At 41.5% G+C, this 16,854-nt stretch overlaps 1 protein-coding gene across 1 annotated transcript in view; it reads left to right on the forward strand.

The window, feature by feature from the left end:
* The window catches only part of LOC101877377 (complexin-1), a 111,963-nt gene extending 95,505 nt beyond the window's left edge, over positions 1 to 16,458 (forward strand). Inside the window, exon 3 of the mRNA XM_005143447.1 lies at positions 16,261 to 16,458. Within this exon, the coding sequence (XP_005143504.1) occupies positions 16,261 to 16,458 (198 nt within the window). The remainder of the gene's footprint in view (positions 1 to 16,260) is intronic.
* The last annotated feature ends 396 nt before the right edge of the window (positions 16,459 to 16,854 follow it).

The raw sequence follows: 16,854 nt of genomic DNA on the forward strand, positions 1-16,854 counted from the left end.
AATGCTGCCCACAGTGTATGTCACTGGCTAGAAGAGCTCAGGACAGATGCTTAGCTTCTAGCTATCAAACTGAGCAAGGTGCTTATGGGTAACCTCTTCTATTACCAGATTCATTGAAAAGCCTTTGTGGGGAGGAGATCCAGAAATAAGAGGGCATCTTGCTATGTAATTGCCTTGGTCCTTCTTAACCATGGTCTTAAACCAACTACCAATTTGCAGTCCATGTCTTTCTCTGGAGATATAAAGCATGGTGCAGAATGCAATTTCTCTAGGGTCTGAAGTTTTTCAGTTTTTTGCTTCAACTACACTTTCCAGATGATATCCCTGCAGGAAAAGCCACAGGGCAAAGTAGAAAAAATATTGTTACTGTCTTCTAAATAAGTTTATTAAAACAAAGCAACTTTCTGTTTCCTATGTTCTTCATTGTCTGTGGTGTTGCAGTCTCTCCTTCTCTTGGGAACCCCAGACCTGCTCTAATAAAGGCTGACGAAATTAACACCCCAGAAAAGTAATTTTCTAAACACAAGTCTGAGCAGCCAGGCAAATAACATTTCCATGCAACATTACTGAATACAGTGTCTCAGGCTTGCTGTGCTGCCCTGGGAAGCATGTGTGTCATGGAATATTGATGGGTAATCTAGAGAGCAAGAGGGTGTTGTTGAAGCCAGTGATGATAATGCTGTCAGTGAGCTGTTCTGTCTTCAGACAATTAGAGACTGCGTGTCCCTAAGGCTCCTGCTTTTTCCTCCTGATACACCTGTGGGAGGGATGGGTTATTTCTGGGGAGAGAATCAAGTAAAACTAGAACAGGAACTGGTTCTGAGGAACCTGCCATGTTGAGAAAGCAACAGGCAAACTCTTACCGGTAGGGGTGCCCAGAATGTATGAATATATAAATGAGAGGGAAATTTTCTGTCAGCAAAAAATGCACACCACCTTTCCCAATATCCTTGAGAGAACTCCAGAATTAAAAGCTTGTGTCCATCTTAAAAATCTGCAAACAAGTTTTTTGTCGACATTTGCAAAATTCCTATTCTCCCATACTCTGCAAGCTTCTTTGGCAGAAATCCTGCAGATGAAGGATTTCTACCCTCAAAGCATATCAGGTCAAGCACAACAAGTGCCAGAACACAACCACACACTTCAGCATCTGCCAAGCAAGATCTGGGGTCAGTCAGCATCACTGACGATGCTAAACATCTGTTCTCTGACCATGGCCAGTCAACAGAAGGGATGAGAAAAGATCAGCAGATGATTCCACCCGAAAGAAATGTGAACCATGAAACATGCATCTCATCTCTGGTACAGGTTTTGACCTACCCACCCAAGCTGTTTGCTGGCTGTTGCAGTTCTGGGAGCTTTATTATGCAGTAGCTTTTTATAGGTGACAGCAGCTCTCCAAATTGGTAATAGCAACAGAGCCTTGCAGCACTACAAAGCCTGAGTATGTCCCTTTAGCTCTGTAATATCATTAACTGCATAGGTGACATGCACCAGATATTCTCCCTTGCCAACTTTCATTCACAACAAACATGACTCCCATAGCCTATTGTACAGCAAGAAAACTACCTAAAATTACAAAAGGAAGAGGCTGGTGTTCCAGATCAAAATGGGCTAGAGAGAGATGAGTAACTTGCCCTTCATTTTTTTCATGTCCCTGCTAAGGACTACAGCATGTGAATAAACATGTATGCCTTCTTACTTGCTCTTTTTGGATGTCAGAAATGTTCTTCCCATTTTTAAATCATTTTGATGTCAGAGTTCTCCCCTCTGTGGCCAGCTAATGGGATTGAGAAGTACTTTTGTACTTCAGAGTGAAGTATGTGTCAAAGGTTTGAAACTAATTGATTAGCTACCTTTGATTTTACTGAGTCTTGTCTCTGAGCTTGAGGCAATGCCTGGGTCTCCACAGATGTATTGTCAGGGTGTGTGTGCTAATTAGATCCTAGCCACAGTGGGATGTGGTAGGATTTATTCCATACAGAAGAATCCTCAAAGAGCTGATGACAAAAATTAAATGGTCTCACAGTAAGGACTGAAGATAATCACTTAACTAATCTTTCCAGATGCATTACTACTGCACAATTACATTGTCTTGTGCTGTCAGCAAAGTCAACATTGAAAACATTGGTATAAGTTACAGAAGGAAAAAAAATCTTAGTGAAAAGTTTTATGGAAATTCATGTCCTGTCAAACTTATTCTGTCAATCCAGAGAAGTTACTGAGGACAGAATAATCTCATGAGAATTGCATGGAAGCAACTTGTTAATTTGAGTGGCATCACTATAAGCAATGGCTCTTTCAGGGCAGATTCAGTCACTGCAGACCCTTTGGAAAGGTAAATCTTAGACCCAAGTTCTCTGTCCACCAAGAAGAAATTAATTTTCTCCCATACAGGTTACACAAAAAGCTGGGGAGAAAAAATAATGCAGATGCATACCTATATTTGAGAGAACTTTTTAGTGTACTACAAAATGCCAAGGACAACCTAGAGTTCATAACAGCAAGAGCTGTCACGTGCACAGGGAAATTAATGCAACACGCCAGAAACAAAACTGGCATGTAGAATTTTTAATCTGTGTTAGTGGTCTTCCATGGAGTTGCAAAGGAATCAAATGCAGAGAGATCATGTCGTTTATCTACTGAGATACCACCTATTGCAGTAAACCAGCCTTTTAGGGTTCAGCCTTTGAACTTCATCTGGCTTCAGCCTCCAGTCTGATAAAGTGCTTGTGATCTTTAAGACAATGAAATGATGAGTCCTTGCAAGCACTAACATAGCAACACAGGTTGATAACAATTTCTAATCCTCAGGAGCAGTCACCAAGTTCCCTATTCCTCTGGAAAGGCAAACACTATTTCTTTTGGCAGTTGTCTGAGTCCTGAGCATGCTTTGCACTGTAAGACAAAGCTGACTCCTCATCCTGCAGTGAGTCACTCCTCATCCACTTGTTTTAAATTCTTGTAAAACACAAGTCTGAACCTACACTGACTAGACTACAGATTTCAGAATAAAATAAAGTAATATAAAATTAAAAACTAATGAAAAAAAACCAAACCAAACCAAAATCCTTTCACATATGGTAAACAGAGGCTATGGAAAATAGTTATACCTAATCTAAATTATTGCAGCATACCAGGGAATTAATTTTAGCAGCCTTATAGTAATAGGAAGGCTTTCATTTGTCAAAGAAGAACATTGCAGGAGGCAGGAAGGAGGAGGAGCAGCTTGTACTCCATGTTCTGGTCTTGAAAAGTGCACACATAAATGCAGATATATCCTGTGGATTTATTTATGCCGTCAGATACTTAGCTGTAACATAAATCCTTTTAAACTTACACAAGTGACTGTATTTGTCTAGATCCAAAGTCTCTGCCACTGGCTTCTGGGAAGTTTTTCTTGTAAAAATCAGAATGCAAATATTGGAAACACAAGAAATCATAACCCACTTGGTTTATGAGCACACCTGCTCTGCATAACCGGAAGATGCTACTGTTCTCATGAGAGCCTTCTGCAGCTTGACCCCATCCTAGTGATCACAGAGCAAAATTCAATATCCACTGTAATCTGTAAGAAACTAAACTCCAATTCTTACTATGAAATATGTAACTTTCTTCTTTTCATGTCTTATCTGCTTTGAAGAATAGAATTGACCCAGATTTTTCTAATTGAAGCTGCAAGTCAGGTTCTGAGGGAGAGATTTTCTGAAGGACCTAATAGGCTTAGGAGTACAACACATACAGTACTTACCTTGTGCCCTGTGGTCATAAGTCAGTGGTGATTTCAGTCAAACCTCCAGATACCTAGAATCAATATTTTGAAGCCTCTGATCCTGTATTTTTCTTCATGAATCAAATATTATCTGCTTACTCTGGAGATTTCTTTTCTGATTACAAGACGGAAGTCTTTGCTACTCAACAGCAATTTAATTACCTCCACTCCTGAAACTCTCTGAACCTCATTCCCTCTCACTAAGGCTGACCATTATGCAGTAAGACATCATAACAAGAGGAAAAAAAGAAACATATTTGCAAACACAGAGAGAAGGAAATCATGTCTCCTGCTGAGTATTCTAAAAAACATATGTGATACCTATGCCTGTTCTTTCTTACAGACCCTTTATTCCCAAAGAAGAGTAAATTTCTTCTGAAACTGTGGTTCACAAACTAGTTCACACCACCCTGAAGGTAGTGATGGGAAAGAGCATTTTAACTTTGAAAACCTAGCATAGTCCAGTTGGTTGAGCAGGGAGCACAATGGCCAGTTTGTTTCGGAAGAGTCAGCAGTAATAGCAGATCAAGCCAAAACATGTTTACCATCTCTCTAACCATATATGTCTGGTCTCACCTCCATTGAGACTAATGGAAAGATTCCCTTTGATTGGAACCAACAGAAAATTCAGTGTCCTCTGCAACCAGGAAAAAGATGTAGCTCTGTTTTTCACTTATGGTTACACAAATAGTAAGCATTGGACAGACATGATGTTGCTGCTAATCAGAGTAAAGTAGCAAGGCTTGTTAATTACAGATCAGACCTACTCAGGAAACCACTGCTTTACCTTCCTCTGTGTCAGCTGTGGGGCAACATAAAACAACTTCTGTGTCTACTGATTTGGGCAACACTACCCTTGGATTCTGGGGTCAATGGGTATTCCCACAGGAATCATAGAATTCTAGGATCATAGAATGGTTTGGGTTTGAAGGGGCCTTAAAGCTCATCCAGTTCCAAACCCCTACCACATGCAGGGACACCTTCCATTAGACCATGTTGCTCCAAGCCTCATCCAACCTAGCCAACAAAAACAAACATACTAACAAAAAAGAACTGATGCTCATGAACAAATGAACTGAAGAGATCCCTAATGATGAGGCAGAAGAAGAGGCAGTACACATTTCTGGGCCAGATTCGTGTGGAGTAGGTCTGTGTGCTGAGAACAGAGTGCCCACTATTACCTTACCCTGTAGAAAAACCCTTCTGACATTCTGCAGCATCACCCGCTCAGGGGCTTGGAGGGAATAGACATATGGGAAGGAAAATATGCTGTTTATATTGTCACATAAACACACAGCAGCACATTTATAACAGGAACATCTGTAAGCAATGCTGCAGCACCGGTAAAAAGACAAAACCAGACCAACAAAATTACATACTTTCCTAAGACTTTGACTGGACATTGCCTCATCTTCACTTGAAACTTAAAGCCAAAGATGTACTCAGCAGCCTGTTCACTCACAGAGACCAAAAAAATCAAGTAGAAAGACTTCAGGATGTATTACAGCAAGAGTAGTTTTCTGTACAGTTGTGGAGCTAAAGGTCAGTGCTAAACCTTACCCATTCCTCTCGGTTTGTTTCTTTATGACATACAGTCCTAGCAGAAGGTGCCATTAGGCAATGGGGGGAAGATTTTAATTGGGCTGGTGCTCTCTTTGGGAATACAAGAAAAAATATAACTTAGTACATATAATAAATTAAGCCCAAAAGGGTAGATAAGAGATAAAATTTTTGCAGTAGCGGTGTCCTTTAGTTTTTCCAGATTTCTTTTTCTTTTAAAAAATAATTTCAGAAAGAATCAGGTTAGACATGAGGAGAAATATTTTAACTGTAAATAGTAGTTAAGTTCCAGATAAGAGTTCTTCATCAGCTGAGGTATCTGGGAAGAGGACTGGTTCAGGTCAAGTTAACCCTTGAGGTGGAAGGGTGAGAAAATTGCCCTATGTCTTCTCTAACCATATCCTTTCAAGTTGTCATGGGTTCAGCAGTCCATGACACAAGTCTGGCTAATAATTTGGTTCTTTTTCTATTGTATTGTGGGTTTGAATGTAAATGAAACTTAATAGGCAGGGCTGTGTATGGAAAGACAAGGTCTTCTCTAATCTGTATATGAAGAAACATAAGGAAGAAACATTGAAATCGCACAGTAACCTTTAAAAGCTCAGCTGCTAAATAAAATCATAATTCCAGAGATTGCTGTATCTGCCACATCTGTTCAGACATGGATTCAGTACCACCTGCAGCTACGCAAAACCACTGAGGAGGAAAATTCCGTGAAGAGAAATGTAACCAGTACCATTCATAAGCCAAACCTTTCCCAGAAACAAAAGACAGGCTGAGAGAGAGAGCTGGGCTTGTTCAGCCTGAAGAAGAGAAGGCTCCAGGGAGATCTTAGAGCAGTCTTCCAATACCTCAAGGGGGCCGACAAGAAACCTGGGGAGGGGCTTTTGACAAGGTGTCCTGGGTTCAGTGGTAGCAGTCATCTTTTCTCCTTCTTGGTAGCTGGTGCAGTGCTGTGTTCTGACTTTCGGGCTGAAAATGGTGCTGATAGCAAGTATGTTTTGAGTTACTGCTCAAATGTTTGGTTTGTCTAAGGACTTTCTGAGCCTCATGCTCTGCCAGGGAGGAGGGGAGGCCGGGAGGAAGGAGAGGCAGGACACCTGACCCAGGCTGGCCAAAGAGGTATTCCATACCATAGCATGTCATACCCAGGATGTAACGGGGAGAGATACCCGGAAGGGCTAGAGCTCTGGGGGGATGAAGGAGGTATCGGTCGGTGCTCGGTCAGGCAGGGTGGGGTGAGTTATGGGTCGGTGGCTGGTGAGGTGTTGTATTCTCTTCACTTGTTATTGGCTTTATCATTATTTTTATTGTTTGGTAGCAGTATTGATTTATGTTATACCTTAGTTATTAAACTGTTCTTATCTCAACCCGTGGGAGCTACATTCTTTGGATTCTCCTCCCCAATTCTACAAGAGTTGGGGGAGCAAGGGTGGGAGTGAGTGAATGAGCTCTGTGGCTGGGTTTAAACCACGACACAAGGGCCTGGAGGGAAAGGACAAAGGAAATGGCTTTAACCTGACAGGGTAGATTGAGATGAAATCTTAGGAAGCAGTCTTTCCTGTGAGGGTGGTGAGGTGTTGACACAGGTTGCCCAGAGAAGCTGTGTCTGCCCCATCCCTGGCAGTTCTCAAAGCCAGACTGGACTGAGCTTGGAGCAACCTGGTCTACTGGAAGGTGCCCTGCCATGGCAAGGTTTTGGAACTGGATGAGCTTTAAGGTCCCTTCCAACCCAAACCAGGCTGTTTTCTATTATTCTAAGAAACCAAAATTCAGTGCTGGCTGATGTGCAGTGTTATTTCTTGTGATGCAGACTGAAGACCAATTAGACTTGTTCACGTGTGAAGCCAGTCAGAGAAACACAGTTCATTTTTCTTCTCCAAAGAATTAAACTTGTCTTTGTTTATCTTCACATTCCCAGTAGCTGACACTTCAAGTCTATGTTGCAGGACAGACATACCAAAACCACTAGTCCTCATTTCCTTTTTATCCAGGTATTAAGAGGAAAAAAAAGCATGCAGTGAGAATTTCCAGTGATATTCTGTGACTATATGTATTATATACATAATGATATTTAATAGTTTATAGAGACTGCAAAATATGGTAATTCAACCATGACAACAGCAGATACAGTTATGTGATTAACTATAATAATTTTAGTGAGTAACTGCAATGATCTAGTAGAATATAATCATGGTAAATATTAGTAGCATAATGTTATAGTTACTGTGTTATGGATAACTCAACCTGCTAAGGTCAGCAAGAGCACTCTGTTGGTCTTTTGAATCCCCATTCAAAGTATAAGAGTCCCTGTAGGGTCATACTGCCTGGCATGTCTAAGGGAAAGGTGCCGCGGAATGGACAAAGTCAGAGATCAATATGATCAGACAAAAAGCCATTTATTGCAAAGCATTAACTCCTTATATCCTATTGCTTACACACACCTACAGCAATTTGGCATATCATGATTGGATACTTGTCTTGAAGACCCTTAGTGACTAACACATAATTGGTTAAGCACAGGTGTGAGAACTTGACCTTGAACGCTTGCCAACAGTCCACAGTTTTCATAAGTCAGTGAACTACAGCTTCTTCTTATCTTGCTTGCTTAGGCCTCCTCGGGCCTCCCACGGCCTTGCTGTATCCCTCGGAGTTATTCAGAGCTTGTGTACCAAATATCCATTTTCCTGTGAGAACACTGTCTTCACATCTCCCCCTTTTTAGTTTTACTAGAAGTTTTTTACAATTTGGTGTGTCTGCTCTATCACTGCTGGGCTTGTGTAACATAACCCACTACTCTAGGCAGTATTATTTCAGTAAGATTGGTCTGATTTGAAGTCACTTGTACCTTTATAACATGTGGCATACCAGTGAATCCTACACACCATGTAACAGGATGGACTAATGGGGATTTAACAGATGTGCTCAGTATACTTGTCCATTACCCATGGTCACACATAATAGAACAGATATTACAGAGATTTCTGTCATTGCTGTTTCTTTATGTTGTTGAGTTTTGGGGCTTTATATGTTTCGCTGGCAGCCAGTATGGTCCTGTTGATAGTTGTACACAGCTGGGCCTGTCCTTTTTCTCCTGGATGGCTCTCTGATAACAGGGAGGCCATCCCTCACATCAAGGTCTGGCATGGCATGTGCCTCCACCGCTCTACACCTGCTGGGTTGCAGCCAGCAGCGGAGCTAAAGGTTCTTCTTGGTGGCAGACACAGAGGCCAACCCAGTCTTGCCCTTGACTGTGGTAGCAGGCATTTGGTCAATCTCAGTCCTTGAACCTTGTTGTCAATGCAGAGTTTCACCTTCTTCATCCAGTAACAAGTCACTACTACAGCAAAGCACACACAGATTTACATTAGCAGAGTAACTATTACAGAGCGCATCAGCATGTTGAAGATGCTGATGACAGCGAGTGACTAACCAAGGAAATTTCTTACAGTGGAGTTCTCTCACCCTCTTAATTTGTTCCATTACCTGCTTTGTAGCAGTACCATCATATTAGAATCTTTCTACCTTTTGCCTTAGCATTTTCTAGCAGCTACTGCAAATTTGCATTCTTTAACATCTCTTTTACAAGTGACAAATCCATACAATACAAGGTGTAGTTTCTTATTAGCAACTGGCTAGTAAATACAGGTGGTTTTATATGCAAAATCCCAACCTCTAATAATACCTACTTTACAAGCACACATATTCAAGCCGTTACTTTTCAGTTGCCCCCAAGTGATGTTTTACAATCGTTCCTTTCTCTCTATCTCATTCTGCTTGGGGTTTTCACGGTCAGCTCCTGTAGCTGATGCATCAAGTTCTTCCACTCATCTGTCCAGCTCATGGCAAGGTTTGACAAACTTTGCAGGCAGCTGCCATGAACCTGTAGGTAGGAGGACAGAAATATACCCCTTCCTCCGGGTTATCAGTTCTTGAGAAATAGACAGGTTAAAGTGATTCCTTAAAGCAGAAGCATTCTGATGCAAACGGAATGTGAAGCAGCTGCAGAAACAGACTGCACATTTTTAACAAAGGGGTTTGCTCCATCATTACACTCCCCCTTTTTTTTTTTTTCTGTCGCACAAGCAGAATCAAAAGCAATGCTTCCTAACCCCTATGGCTCAGACCACATTGTAACATTATAAGGGGGGTTTCCTTGAACCCTTTATATTTGATCAGCCTGTCAGTGTCTCAAGAAGGATGAGACCCTTGTGTCCGACCAGCCTGTCTGCATACTGGACAGCCCACTGTATCGGAGGGTGATTCGACTAACCTATTCAGGAACCCACCCTGACAGCATCGCTGAATCAAATCCCTTACGTGCTGTTGATAGCACACTGGCTGGAAAACAAGCTTGAAGCAATACACAACAAAACTACAGTCATTAATAACAGCTAGAGTGAGTTATCATTACCCTTTTTTTTATTTTTTTCAAAGTTGCTCACCCTGCTTTGCACAGCTAAAACCACCGGCCTATCGGCAGCAACCTTCTCAGCAGCAGCAACAAATACCTGCTGCACTTTTGCATTAACCCTTTCTTGCCTGAAATGTTGAACTGCTACCTGTTAGAACTTTTACATGAACCTGACAACAAAAAATACACAGAACACTGTCTGCCCTCATTACAAACACACATATATGCACATATGGGATCCCACAAGCACACTTCACACAACTACAATATTTGAAACACAAAATCCAGACAATCATTGCTCCCACTGCACAGTCCCACATACAGGACGTGGCACAAGGACCCTGTAAAGACTATCAGGAAACCAGCTCCGAGAAGCACCATCCCAGTGCGAGGCGGCAGGCTCAACCTTAGCGGGCATACCCGCAGAGGCTCTGCCTCCCTCACATCGCATGAGGCTTGGGCTTTTATACTGACCAAAATGCACACTCATTCCGACACAGGTGGCCAGCCTATGTTGGAAGAAGTTGCCAGCAATATCTATAAAGGTTTCCAAGGGTTGATAGAAACATGGACATACTTATATTTACCAACTTCTAGTACATGAGTATCACAGAGAGACTGTATCAAAGGAGTTGTATATGGGGTCCCAACTCCACAGTCTGACACATTCTGCCCGATACCCCTGATAAGAGCATACAAGAGACCTTCCCACCTTGGGTGGGAAGCACACACACCATGGGAAACTGTGTAATACATCTGCATCCCCCACCCATCTTGCTTCTCCCTTTAGAGCTGCCCATTTATCACAAGGATCTGGGGGATATAAATCAGGCTTCTTTTCCGGATGAATAGGCTCCAGGTCAAAAGCACCATCCAGGTCAGCATCAGCATTATCAGGTGTCAGAATCCCAGGATCAGCAACAGCAAACTGATGAACGTGCACAGGCTCCTTCTTGGGGTCAATAGGACCTGAATCAAAAGGATAATCTTCATCCCCAACATCAATCTTCGCAGCCATAGCGACAACTGGCGGAGATTTGGGGGGAGGGCGGGGGGGGGGGGGAGGCACTGGTTTCCATGATCTCATTTTTTTGACTTTAACGTCTCTAAAACAGTTCTCCAAATGACTAACAAACTTTTCACAGCATCATTGCCTTTCGTGGCTGCATTCCACAGCTTAATTCCTGCCCCATTCCACAAGGATATCTCAAATCCGGTAGACTCATCAATCTCTGGGTAATGCGTCTTCAACCATTTCAACATTAACTTTAAGTCTGCCTCTTTAAAGGTTGCTCCCTTCACTTTAAGAAGGTCTGAAAACATCCATAAAACGGAGGCTTCTTCCTTAGCAATTTTTTCCCAAGTCTCAAGATTAAAAGCTTCGCCGACTCCCACAATTAACTCATTCTCCTTACTCCAGAGCAACAATCTTTTTAGCATAGCTTCATCATAGTCTGTCCCTCTCACAGAGAAGATATGTTGGAAGAGCTTAAGTATTACTTCTTCTTCTTTACTTAACTGTTTTCCCATCCTTAAGCTCCCTTCCAACCGTCCGGCTGCTCACCTTATTTGCAATGTGCAGTGTCTTCCGGGCTCAGAAGGCTCCGATCCGAGGATTCCCTCCTCCGAGGCTTCTGCCTCCCGATCTTGGTCCAGCCAGATCGATTCCAGCCAATTTCTTCATGGCCCAGCGATTCACACCCTCTTCCATTTCAATGTGAACTTATAGAGGGTCCCTGTTCGGGCACCATTTGCCGCGGAATGGACTCAGTCAGAGATCAATATGATCAGACAAAAAGCCATTTATTGCAAAGCATTAACTCCTTATATACTATTGCTTACACACACCTGCAGCAATTTGGCATATCATGATTGGTTACTTGTCTTGAAGACCCTTAGTGACTAACACATAATTGGTTAAGCACAGGTGTGAGAACTTGACCTTGAACGCTTGCCAACAGTCCACAGTTCTCATAAGTCAGTGAACTACAGCTTCTTCTTATCTTGCGCTTCTTCTTATCTTGCTTGCTTAGGCTTCCTCGGGCCTCCCACGGCCTTGCTGTATCCCTCGGAGTTATTCAGAGCTCGTGTATCAAATATCCATTTTCCTGTGAGAGCACTGTCTCCACAGAAAGGTGCTCATCTTGGCAGCTGCCTATTCTCAGACTCCAGAATCCTCTTCACTGCTAATGTTCTGCTGGTCTCACCATGCAGTGTCTGTTTCCCACAAAAACTCCTGTGCTTCCTTAGCTTCTCGAGATAAATCTCTTATTGTTCCTAGAAGGTCAGTTCAAAATCTGATCCAAATAAACTACTCAATCTTCATTCTAGCTATCTTCCTGGAAAGCCAGATTTCTGCTAGATATATATGTTAATTTTTAATAAACAATGATTTGTTTGTCATAAAAAATGGTAACCAGCTTTGGGTGGATTGACATTTTAGCTGCAGGTCACCTTGGCTGAACAGTCCCCTTATTCCTTAACATACTTACTGCATTAGAATCACATCAGATTTCCAACATTTTCTAGTTCATGCACTTAATTTGACTTGTGGAAAGCAGAAGGAATAGCTAAGGAAAGAAATGGCAAAGAAGTTGATTGTTAGTGTAGTCTTTTCTTGGCATCCACCCAGTGAGTGTGGGATAAACTAAGTGCCATGGTATTTTTGCCTTTTCTTTCCACTCGATGACTGTCAGTATTTCACCAACATACAACCCAGTGAAAACAATCTTGTGTGACAGCATAGTAAAGACTTCAAAAGCAGCAATGCGGTTTACATACTCAAAATGTTTCAGCATCTTTCTGGGTTAGGTCCTTAAATTACACTATTAATTGTGTGGTGACATGAGTGAAGGCCAAGCAGATAATGGTATAAATATAACCTCTGATATTAAAAACTGTAGGGTTGGATTTTGGGAAAAAAAAAAAAAAAGGAATTGTTGTCGTCCTTAATTTTATATATTTTTTATATATAGTGCAATATTTACCATCCTCAGGAAAGCCAGAGCATGAAAAAGGTCATTTTTATATTTTTAAAAATTATTTGTTGACTTAATTTTACAGATTTCAAGTGAAGACTCCAGGTGCTTTTTTAAAATTTTGCTCATATTAACTTTCCTTATTATAATTTTTTTTCCTTTGAAACAATTTCAGACCTCAATAATTCCATTTTATTCATCTATGAATCATCAAGCATTACATTTTGACTAATGCAAAACGATAGAAAATTTCACAACCTTAGATTATAACGATGAACTGATCTTTTCTTATAAAAATTGCTTTTGATGCAATGCCATCTTTCTCCTAGAGAAGAATACGTTTGTCCAAAGTAAATCTGTATTTGGGTGTTACATAGGTACTAGACATAAATGGCTAATTATTACATGTAGCATCGCTATGGATAGGAACCAGGCTGACAAGTACTGTGCTGCTTCCTGCATACAATCTTTGATCTTCCCTCTATCCTAGCACGTGAGTGGGTGGTTTTGTCCCATACTTTCCTGTGGTCTAGATCTTTGTTCAACAAGTTCATGACACAGAGGATCAACTCACTATTGTCTTGAGAAGGAGGATTTGAAAGCATGCACGGGACATGTTACTATGATTTGTGTTGTCTCCGCTATTCTCCTCTAGGTGGCAAAGGAAGGTAAAGTCTGTAGACAAGTTACACTGGAAATCACCAGAGGGGTCTACCTGTGACTTGAAAGGGAGAGTGAGCATCAGCTAGTCATATAGACTGTACACAGCCTCATGGTGTATGTCATTCCCCCTGCAGTGATTATTGTTACTATGCTGGATTTTCTTTTTGCTGTTCAGTCCTGCAACTATAAGTTGATCAAATGCTTCCTTTGCCTCAGATGTGGAGACATCATTTGTCTTGAACACCTCTCCCACGAAATGTGTGTGTGACCATCATCCACTAGATATAAAAATCATAAAACAAATGTCCTTAATGAACATTTTTTTGGAAGAACTGATTTAGAGAACTAGATAGATTTGAAGTTGCTGGTTTCAACCTTGCAGGATATCATCCTAAATCTTAATGACAGTGGAGGAACAAAGCAAAAATATTGGCTTTGTTCAAAAATGTTTAGGATTTTCTTGCCAAAACCAAAGCCCTTTGAAATCAGAAAGTCATGACAGCAGCAATGAATTTTTTTGCTTTACCGGTAAACAATTTGGTCTATACTTAATGGAAAAAGATTACTAGATAACATAATTAAAAAGCATCTACTTAATTTCTATTCAGCAGAACCACACTATTGTTACTAGAAAATACTGAGTATTTTGTACCAATATAATTCTTTGATTTTTTTTAATAAAATCTAATTTTCATTTAAAAGTCCTTTTCAAGCTTATTCCTGTAAAATATTTTGCTGTTCTTTGCCTGAGTTTAAGTTAGTTACCTTATGGTTCTGATGTACTGAGATAAACCTTAGTTCCATTTGGCACTTTAACTAAAATTTAGGCATCTTTAAAGGAATAGCTTCTACAGAGCAATAATTTTTCAAGCTGATAGCTGCTACAGGCTTTCCTCTTCCTTTACAAAGGTCAAATGCTTCTATAATGTAGCTGAAGTGAAATGGTTTTAAGGAATTTTTTAGGTGCTTGTGAAGTTATTGAGCAGGTAAGAGTCAGCAGCTGTAAAAACATCTGGTTAGAAGGATAAATGGCTGAGAAGAAGAATGTTCCTGGCAACCTGGGAGCCTGAGGACCAGCATCCTTACAACATGCAAGTGACCTTTTTGAAGCACAGTAGGCACTGAGAAGTGGGACATCTGAGATTGCATTGACAACAAAAGAAACTATGAAAATTTAACATACGTTTATAGTCAGAAAAAGTCTGAGAAATTTAAACTGATCTGAATAAATAGAGTAAGTCTCTGAGCAACTTGATCTAGTTGAAAATGTCCTTGCTCACTGTCGTGGTTTAAATCAAGTCCACACACAGCTCATTCACTCACTCTCCCCCTCGCTCCTCCAACTCCCGGAGACCTAGGAAGGAGAATCCAAAGAATGTAGCCCCCCACAGGTTGAGATAAGAACAGTTTAATAACTAAGGCACAACACAAATCGCTACTGCCATTACTACTACAAATAATAATGATAAAGCCAATAACAAGTGAAGAGAATACAACACCTCACCAGCCACCGACCCATAACTCACCCCACCCTGCCTGACCGAGCACTGACCGATACCTCCTCCATCCCCCCAGAGCTCTAGCCCTTCCAGGTATCTCTCCCCGTTACATCCTGGGTATGACATGCTATGGTATGGAATACCTCTTTGGCCAGCCTGGGTCAGGTGTCCTGCCTCTCCTTCCTCCCGGCCTCCCCTCCTCCCTGGCAGAGCATGAGGCTCAGAAAGTCCTTAGACAAACCAAACATTTGAGCAGTAACTCAAAACATACTTGCTATCAGCACCATTTTCAGCCCGAAAGTCAGAACACAGCACTGCACCAGCTACCAAGAAGGAGAAAAGATGACTGCTACTGCTCAAACCAGGACACTCACTGCAGAAGCATTGGACTAGAGGACCTTTACAGAGCCCTTCCAATCCAAACCATTCTATGATTCTATAATAAAGAGGGTAGGTTGCAGGTATCCTTGTTTCTGTATATTTGCATGGGACAGCTTGAATTGGTTTACTTTTTTAATCGTGTATCACCATAACCTCCAAAATTTCTGTGAAAACACTTATGGAAAGAGCATCAAAACCTGTGAATCACCGAAATGCATGAAAGCTGAGAAATGATGAGGGTTGATAGTGCATAGAAAGTCTTAATAGCACACCTTCAATTTTTAATGGGAGTAGCAAATTTCGGGTATCTATTCTACTCTCAGACATCTATTCTACTCACAGGCTTAATGATATTTCTCTTTTGTGTAATTCAGCTTTAGCCTCAAAAGTGCAGAGTTCAGTGGGCAAATACAGAGTTTCTTGTGAAGGTTTATTTTCACTAGGTCTTTCTGTCCCACTTTAGTGTCTTTTTGTTGTAGTCCTAAATTCTCTTCCCTGCTAGTTTCTGAGTGGTTTGAACATCTGACTGTCTTGTCACAGAATCAAAGGATTGTTCGAGTTGGAACAGACCACTGGGGATCATCTAGTTCAATCCTCTGCCAAGGCAGGGCCACCTACAGTAGGTTACATAGGAACATGTCCATGGTGGGTTTGGAATGTCTCCAGAGAGGGAGATTCCACAGCCCCCCTGGGAAGCCTGTTCCAGTGCTCTGCCACTCTCAATGTAAATAAGTACTTCCTCATGTGGAGGTGAAACTTCTTGTGTTTTAGTTTATGGCTATTGCACCTCGTTGTCTTGTGAGATCTGTCCATCCATGTGGCTGCACTTTGGTGGGGTAGTTCTTAGGAGGCGTAATTTGGGTGTCTTTGTGAAAAATCAAATATGAACAGTGATAATCATACTGCAGAATATGAAGCACTGTGTGTGATGGCTGATTTCATCAGTCATCCAGTTCAGCAGGTGACTGACAATGTGTTCTCTCTCTCCTGCAGTATGGGATAAAGAAGAAGGAGGAAAAGGAAGCAGAGGCCCAGGCTGCACTGGAAGCTAATGCTGAAGGAAGTCTGACACGGCCAAAGAAGGCTATCCCTCCTGGCTGCGGGGATGAGGAGGAAGAGGAAGAAGAAAGCATTCTAGACACAGTCATCAAATACCTACCAGGGCCACTGCAAGACATGTTCAAGAAGTAATAGATGCAGACTGTTAGATGGGCATAAACAGTACTGCAAAGAATTTTTCTTTTGCCCAATGGGGATTTACAATCTTGCCATCCACCATGCAGCCCCACCTCTGCCCTTTACTGCTCACTGGGGTTCCCTTTGCTTCCCATTCCCTTCTGACTGCCTCTTGACCTTTGCTCATCCATTTCTTTTTTGTATATAGTCACATCCAGTAGATGCCTCTGAATGGATGTAAAAATTAAAAAGCTGCAGACTACACAACTTTTATTATAAGCCATAGTACATGTATGTTAAGGCAACTGTACATTAAGCATATAAAAGGAACAACCTTATGTGCATTTCCATCCAAAGCAGGAAGGAGTGTTCACTAAGTGTGAACAGTGGCTTTTTTAATTTTCTTTCTCT

The sequence above is a fragment of the Melopsittacus undulatus genome, chromosome Z (assembly GCF_012275295.1).
Source record: "Melopsittacus undulatus isolate bMelUnd1 chromosome Z, bMelUnd1.mat.Z, whole genome shotgun sequence".
NCBI classification, from domain to species: Eukaryota; Metazoa; Chordata; class Aves; order Psittaciformes; family Psittaculidae; genus Melopsittacus; species Melopsittacus undulatus.